We start from the raw sequence: 8,149 nt of genomic DNA, 5'->3' as shown, positions 1-8,149 counted from the left end.
AGAAACAAGTATTTTAATATCTAGCAACTGTAATAAATCTTTTGAACAGTATCAGGTGTTCCAATCATTTTTTGCAACACTTTCAAAGGCCAGGAAACAAGCAGCAGTGTCAAGGTGTGAAGGAAATTGGAAGCACATTGAGTGGCGACGCCCTCCTAACGGGTGTCGTGTTGTTGTTGGGGAGCGGTGCAAACAGATCGGCTGACACTGGCTCCGTATGATCTCTCACCTGAGAGATCTGCCTCAACAAAGCTTTTCCCTCTTCTCGTGCCTAGTATATATAGAGAGATTAGTAAATTCTTAAATCCCAGAACTTTTCCATGCTGTTCAAAGCATGCAGATTAACGCTCACATCATTGTAGTCGCAGCAGCGCTGGGCACAGAGAGACGCCTCGTCGTAGAGTTTGTTCTTGAAATAGTACTGACCGAGGTATTTGAGGGCTGTGCTCACCTCTGTGTGTTCCAACTGTTCCTGTGTGAACAGTAGTTGTAAGAGAAGTTAGTCATGCAAGAGACTATTTACTTTCTCTAAATAAAGCAGTTCCCACTAATTTAACATGCAACATGTTTTTGTCAAAATTGCCCAATGATTAAAAAAAGAAAATACAGCATTAGATGTCTATTTGTCTATTTTAAAGACTGGTATGGCTACTTGTGATGAAACAGCAGCCTCAAGTCTAAAAAAACAAAAGTCTTCATAAAAAGTATCGACTGTACTGAAATGTAACATGATAGTGGCCTTTCTTCATCAAGCTAATTAACTGTCAACATTTGAAGCATGCAGCAGACCTGCTTATTTTCAGACAAGTTTAACGAAAGATTTAGTTTTCCTTCTACTGAATGAAGAGCTGAGGGCTTTACTGAGACCCAACTTTTTGTAAACACGCTATTAAATTATTTCCTTCCATAATATAGTATGTGCCCTCTTACAGACTTGTGATAGAGCATGAGTTTATTCAAAATGCTTACTCCACAGGAGAAGACGTCTTGGGTGTAAAGCATGTAGCTCTGGGCGGCGTCATCATTTTCATTCAGCTGTTCATGAAGCCTTAAATGATACATAAATATTCACATTTATCTTCATCATGTTAATAACAGAAGAAAAATACTCTCCGGACAAAAACTGAAGTAAACCTTCCTTTACAAAGAGAGGAATGCTTAGTTCCATACTAGTGGTATTAACTTTATGCTCATTATGGAATAGTACTGTACACTAATGAATTCGTAATCCTTTAAAACGGGTGTCAAACTCATTTTTGTCGCGGGCCACATCGTAGCTATGGTTCCACTCAGAGGGCCGTTATGGCTGCAAACTCACATGAATTTATGATTGCCTCATACTATTACACATACACAAATTAATGGATAGTTTTGAAATCAGAAGCCAGTAGAAACTTTGTTAAACTACAGTATGAATCAATTTTATTTTAAAAGGGGGGTTGGGAAGAAAAATGCTTGCAATAGCTCAATATTTTTAAAAGTGAAGACAATTTTCAATTTTGGTATTTTAGCAAGAAAAAGGTGATGCACACTCACGGGCCACATAAAATGATGATGTGGGCCAGATCTGGCCCCTGGGCCACCAGTTTGACACCTGTGCCTTAAAACAAGTAATGGGAGTCTCGGTGTGGTATGATTACTAGTGGTATGCTAAAGAATCATTAAATTAAATGTTAAAATTTAAACAGTTTTTCATTCCACTTACAGTACATTTGTTAAATACAGTTCAGTTGTATTTAACTTTGAAGTACAATACATAATGTAATTTTTAAGACGTTTGTTTTTAAACATTTTGGTAATTTTCATTTACTTTTAAATTTTACTTTTGTGTACATTTTAATTAAATCATTTCAAAAAAAAAAATTTCTATGTTTATGCACCGTGGTAATGTTCAAACTGTGCATAATGTTACAGTGATACAATGATATTAAATACACTTAAGGAATAAAACCTCTGCATCAGTTTGATAAACAGGCTTTATAACTACTGTTTTTTTTAAATGTTGGTCATCATGGTGGTACTTGGAAAGCAAACTTTTTTAAAGGTGTTTCTTGGTGTAATACGTTTAAGAACCGCCTTATAGGAAATACTTTTTAGTTTGAAACCACAACATATTTTCACAGCTTCTGACCCTGCATACACAAAGCAAATGTTTTTATCCAAAAAAACAAGCTTTTCCTTCCACCACAATGTGATGGCAACATGGACATTTGCAATCATATAACGCGAAAGTCGGTGCCACCTACTTTGCCAGTTTGAGGAGCGCCATCTTTTCTACATCTCCAACAGAGTATGCCCTCCAGTAACACTAGAAACAAGATCATTTACACACGCACGTCTCAAAACATGCACATACACATGGAAAGAGAATATTTTTTTTATGTACTAAGCTACCTTCTTGGCTTCAGCTGTCTGGGACAGTTTTTCATAGCTTTCGCCCAGTGCAACCAACATGCGTGAGTCATTGGGCCTGTAGAGGTAAAACATCAGGGTGCTACAATAAGAAGTTGTCTATATGGATTTTTTTTTCTTTTTTAAATATACTATTGTCAGATACAAACCTGAGCTGATGAGCCTTTCGATAGTAGTAGAGACAGTAGAAGGGCATCTTAAGAATCTCATAAGTCTGACCTAACCCGTACCAGGCTCGATAGTCCCGCTTGTTCACTTCAATGGCGTGTCTGACAGACACAAACACATCCTGACAGTCACACCAACGTGAACAACAAAACAGAGGCGGTGACTGACTTACCTGTAAGCTTGGATGGCCGCCGATGTGTTCTTCATCTCCATGTACTCGTGGCCCATGAGGGTCCAGGCGCTCAAGCAGCGAGGATTCAGTTTGAGGGCCCGCTGAAAATACAGTGCCGCCTTTTCGTGCTGTGAGCGCAAGCTGTAGTAGTTACCTACAACAGCCAACTGCAGCTTAGTTTACTGACACCACCACCATTTAGATTACATACATTACATTTACTGTACCCTATTCGTGGGGGATAGGGACTGAGCCGTGCTGCAAATTCTTTAAAAATCGCAAGTAATTGATGACCCATAAAAATGTTTAGAATTGCCTATATCAAGTTTAACCCTTGCTTATACCACACATTATGACCCCAAAACCCTTACCTAATACCATTTCAAACTCAAAACATTAGCCTTTAAATAAATGACTTACAGATGGATTTAAAAAAAAAAGAATTACGCATCACATCTATCCGTCCATTTATCCTGTCAATCACAGGGCCCACCTAAAAGCAATTGAGATATTTTCAGAGTGTGATCAGTACTTACCAATAACACAGCACGTCTCCACTCTGTACTTGTCAATTTCTACCAACGTGTGGGCCAAGTAACTCAACTCTGGTTTCATGATCTGTGGAAAGGCATGTCATTTTTTACAAAACATCTGGTTTCCTTTCCACTTCGGTCTTATGAAGACCTCACTTTGACATAGAGCAGGTTGGAGAAGGTGTCCATGTTGTCGATGCGATAGGGATCGTGCTCTCTCAGCTTGTTAAACAGAGCCACCGCCTGGTCAATATCTGCAATGATGTTACAATTCAAGCAAAGCAGGCCTATTGGAAAGCCGTTTGAGCATTTAGTCGATATGCTTGATATCAAGCTTACTCGTAAGCTTTTGTCCTTACTATTAAGACAAGTCAGCGCACTAGTAGAACGACTGTGTTAATAGTAATGTTTCTTTCCATTTCTTGTGCTACTAGTACTCAAATATTTCTAGTAAGCTATGGAGAGCCGTTTGAGTATTATTTTATATCCCTCATAAGGAATAAATGCTCCACCAGCTGTAGTCTGCTATACTGTCTTACTAGTGAGGACAAAGAGCATACTAGTACAAGGACCTCAAGCTGGATATTGAATAAATCCTCCAAAACAGCTTTCTATACAAGCCCCAACATGAGAGAGAGTGGTTCCAGAGATGTTAGAAGATTTGTACAACTTTAAATAAAAAACCTCGTATGTTGTGGTAGGCGACGGCCATCTGCGAGATGATATAAGCGCTCTTGGTGAAGCCGGCGTCCATGAGGTTGTGGTACTTCTGGAGCGCCTCCTTGATCATCTGCAGCTCTGTGTACATGTGGGCCATGAAGAAGTCCTTCATCCAGCAGTCGGCCAAAGACAGAGACTTCAGCTAGGAGAGGACGAGCACATGGACTTTCAGACGATTCAAACTTAGCTTGTGGCACGACAAAGACGTGTGTGTGTGTGTGTGTGTGTGTGTTTGTGAACGTTAGCTTTTAACCATTTCATTGTTGGTGACGAGGTTGCTGAGTTCGAGCCATGCCCCCCAGTGAAGAGGAAGAGCGTGAATTGCCTCAACAAAAACTTCCACCGCCTCTTTCAACAGATCTAGCTTTCGAAGCACCACTCCATACCTGCCATTTTACACACACACACACACACGCACACGTCAACCTACTGCAGTGTTTCCCAACATTTTAAACAAGGAACATATTTTATATTAAAGACCATGTAAAATGAATTCAGTTTTGTTTCCAAAAATATCATACACGATTGAAGATAATTGCTGAAAACGTGCAAAGACTGAGAACTACAGTATGTAGTACTCAATTGTGAAGATACAGCATTTCATTGTTTGTCACCATTTCAGTTTTCCCGATTCTTTTTGGACATGGCTAATGAGTCCACTCCACTACATAAGAACTTAAGCGCATTCGTTCACATCATCCATTATCTATCACAATTGTGACGTGCAGGTAGCTGCCTTGCTATCCCTACACCCTGAAAACACATTCACCTTTCAGATAGTCCACTGTCATGGCTGCTTTAGGAGGCTGGCAGGGCCACCTTAGAGTGCCTCGTTGTCGTGGGGTGGAAAGGCACCGCACGGTGGGATATAGTCCAGCCACTGGAGGCTTTAAGCGTATATATTTTCGCAGTTTGAACATGTGGCAATGTGTAGGCAAAAGAAAGATGTTACATGAAGTAGCATCCTTTTTTACAGTTTAGAGTGGAGTTATTTGATTGGAAGTTGAGCGGGCCGTGGTTTTAGTGCATTGAGTGGACTCACCAACAGCGTCAGAGAGCGAGACAACGGCTTAATTTTTCATGATTTGAAGCCCCATATTAACTACTTATATATATATATTTTTTTTTCTTTCTTCTAATCATTCAAAATTGTCAGGGTTTTGAACAACACTCTTCTCTGTGGTGTGTCAAATTTAAGGCTTATTTTCACTTTACAAGAACTCCAACAACAACAAAAATAACAAGTGTCACAAAAAGTGGACATACAGGTTAATTATGTACCCTTTGCAGTCCAGTGGAAGCGTATTTAATTGTTCTGCCTGTCACTATAAGTTGATGGCAAAATAGAGGAACAAAAATCTAGTATTTTTCAATAAATAAGAAAATGTCTGACCAATTATGCAGAATTGGATAGTTTCATGTGGCACACGTGATCTCTCACAGCACAATAATATGCCACGACAAATTGGATGGGAATCACTGCCCTACTGTACAGCTGTTGGTGCAAGGATATTTCTTACAAATATAACGCAAAACCATCCAGCTCTCCTGCGTTGTGCTTTTTACTCAGCTCCACCCTCAGTTCTCGCAAAGCTTCGTTGCGCACCTGACCCTTCTCCAGAGGACCTAAAAACAGATATGTAAGCTTTTATAATACTTTTTTTTTTTTTTAAACAATTCATTCTCTATTACTGTGTCCTCACCAAGGCTGTCAACTGTCTCATCATCCTTCTTTTTCTCACCAGACTGCAAAAAAAAAAAAAAAAAATCTTTCAGTTCAGGAGTGTGACCAAAGCAGATCAGGTATGAGAATGTCATCCAAATGAGTATTGACAGCAGAGTGTTACCAGATAACGTGAATACATGTAGAGGAAGTAAGCCTTCTGACTGGTGCACCCCTTCAAAAAGAAGGCAGCGCGGTCGTACTCTTTCAAATCAAAGTAAGATTTGGCCAGTGTTAGTGCATCAAGGTCTTGTATGTCCTCCTGTAAGTGCAAGTCAAAAAGAAAACAATACAGTTCTAAGTAAGCTTTATAGTCAATACTGGCCTGTACGGAGGGAACCGTATTATCTTTACATATATTGGTTTAGGTCATTTTAAATTGTCATGACGGAGGTCTGTGTGCAGCTTTCTGTACTATTTTTTTTTTTAATCTACTGTGTTAGAGGCTATTATTCATATATTTCCATTAAACTCCTGGAGATAATTAACATGTTGCTAATGCCATTAAAATGGTTCCCCCCACCCTTTTGTTTAAAAATTAATTAATTAAAAAAAGTATGCAGGGTCTGAATTCATGTCATGTAATTTGAAACGTTTATCCAGAGCTGATCTTTAAATTCAATGAGGGAAATGCAATTTAACATTGACACAGAGTAGATTCCTGTACTCATTTTGCAAGGCTGCAGGGAAGTACATGTAGTCTGGGGGTGGACCTAGAGTAGCGTAAGTGGAATACACTGTACAAACCTCTGAAAAAGGGTGCGGTGGTGGTAATGCATCTTTGGGAAGAGGATCTAAAGCAAAGGCCAACTCAGAAGCCCTAAATTAAAAAGACAGAAAAGAACAGTTGTGTGTCATGAGATCATCGGGTGTGCCACGGGATGTTTTGTTTTTTTCTGATTTTTGTTAATTTTTTTCCCAAGTCGAATAATGTATCTTTATAATCACCTATCTATGCCAGTGATGTATACTCACGGGCAGAAACAATTAAATGATCTTTCACTACCACCACACATCATCATTATTTCAGAATAAATCCTTTTCGTGACTTTTTGTTTGGTGGTGTTCAATGAGAAATATATGTACATTGGTTCAATAAAGGCTGTGAAACACTAATCTAATGAGATCCAAAACAAGAGCTGTATCAAAAATTGTGAATGGACTTTGACCAAAATTCAACCACTTTCAAAACCTGCTTTTGCAAGACATTTTATTATAATATACGCATGGTCAAATGATTATACGTATTACTTTACAGCACATTCAGTAACAGCAGAACTAAAAAAAACGAATTTTACGAACAAACAAGCTATTCAGTCAGCCAGCCATTTTCACATTTGTACTGTGTGTTTTATGTTAGGTCTAAAAATTTACACTGTACGTGCTAATGAGGCTAACAGTCAGGTAAACAACAACCCAAGAGCATCATTTAGGTACGCAGGAAATAGACAGTTACTAAGGTGTCAGTCTTACCACTTGGCACTATGTAAAAGTCCTCGTTCTTTACACAGCCATGTAATAGACAGAAGCTGCTTTTTGATTTGCACCAGGTCCTCAAACTCATTGTGGAGCGCCGCCATGTTCATACTGGACAGAGAAGGTTCGCTATTGGTGGACGATGGAGCATCTTAGTCCCGCCTCCTTTGTGTCGTACTTCCGCTGTCTTCACAGCTCTTCCTGCTGTCAACAAGTCCATCAGTTTCATTCATTGCACAGTATTTTACTGACAAATATGTAGTTTATTTTCTATACTACAACTAATAACTATTATATTAATTATGATAAATATTATTCATGTTTTATTATTGTTATTATTATTGTTAATTATTATTATTATTATTATTATTGTTAGTAGTAGTAGTAGTAGTAGGAGTAGTTGTAGTAGTAGTAATAATATTTTATTATATTTATTATTTTCTATGCTGGTTATCCCTATTAGGGTCGCTGTTGAGCTGCAGGCTATCTCAACTGACTTTAGGAGAGAGGTGGGGTACAGTCTGGACTGGCTGCAGTCCACATGGTACATAAAGACAAACACCCATTCACATCCACATCAATGGAGAATTTAGTGTCTTTAGTAACCTGTCATGCATGTTTTTGTAATGTGGGAGGAAGTCTGTGTTCCTGAAAACCCACACCTCAACGGATCGAACATGTACATCCCACACACAAAACTGCTGAAAAGATTGTCGGTACCCCCCTACCCACCCTTGAGGACTTGCACGCTACCAGAACTAAGACAAGAGCGTGCAAAATCCTCTCGGACCCTCCACATCCCGGACACCAGCTCTTCCAGCTCCTTCCCTCAGGTAGGCGCTACCGATCAATGCAAACTAGAACTAGCAGACATTCCAACAGCTTCTTCCCTCCAATCAACTTCATGAACACCTAACCTACAATTCCATTGCAACATGCTGGCAA

The 8,149-nt window shown here is 39.2% G+C and overlaps 1 protein-coding gene across 1 annotated transcript in view; it reads right to left on the bottom strand.

Moving 5' to 3' along the window:
• cdc23 (CDC23 (cell division cycle 23, yeast, homolog)) overlaps nucleotides 1-7,358 on the bottom strand; it is a 7,830-nt gene extending 472 nt beyond the window's left edge. Inside the window, exons 1-16 of the mRNA XM_061751810.1 lie at nucleotides 7,202-7,358; nucleotides 6,476-6,548; nucleotides 5,853-5,990; nucleotides 5,709-5,751; nucleotides 5,526-5,631; nucleotides 4,259-4,391; nucleotides 3,970-4,147; nucleotides 3,442-3,539; nucleotides 3,289-3,370; nucleotides 2,753-2,906; nucleotides 2,562-2,681; nucleotides 2,395-2,470; nucleotides 2,247-2,308; nucleotides 970-1,048; nucleotides 353-472; nucleotides 1-271 (exon numbers count right to left, since the gene is read on the bottom strand). The exon at nucleotides 1-271 is cut by the window's left edge and continues 472 nt beyond it. Coding sequence (XP_061607794.1) covers nucleotides 110-271; nucleotides 353-472; nucleotides 970-1,048; nucleotides 2,247-2,308; nucleotides 2,395-2,470; nucleotides 2,562-2,681; nucleotides 2,753-2,906; nucleotides 3,289-3,370; nucleotides 3,442-3,539; nucleotides 3,970-4,147; nucleotides 4,259-4,391; nucleotides 5,526-5,631; nucleotides 5,709-5,751; nucleotides 5,853-5,990; nucleotides 6,476-6,548; nucleotides 7,202-7,314 — 1,737 coding nt within the window. The 5' untranslated portion in view covers nucleotides 7,315-7,358 and the 3' untranslated portion in view covers nucleotides 1-109. The remainder of the gene's footprint in view (nucleotides 272-352; nucleotides 473-969; nucleotides 1,049-2,246; nucleotides 2,309-2,394; nucleotides 2,471-2,561; nucleotides 2,682-2,752; nucleotides 2,907-3,288; nucleotides 3,371-3,441; nucleotides 3,540-3,969; nucleotides 4,148-4,258; nucleotides 4,392-5,525; nucleotides 5,632-5,708; nucleotides 5,752-5,852; nucleotides 5,991-6,475; nucleotides 6,549-7,201) is intronic.
• Nucleotides 7,359-8,149: the final 791 nt, after the last annotated feature.

This window comes from Phyllopteryx taeniolatus, chromosome 17 (genome assembly GCF_024500385.1).
Source record: "Phyllopteryx taeniolatus isolate TA_2022b chromosome 17, UOR_Ptae_1.2, whole genome shotgun sequence".
Classification (NCBI taxonomy): Eukaryota; Metazoa; Chordata; class Actinopteri; order Syngnathiformes; family Syngnathidae; genus Phyllopteryx; species Phyllopteryx taeniolatus.
Note: the sequence above shows the minus strand (reverse complement) of the source record. Positions and strands in the feature narration are given on the sequence as shown.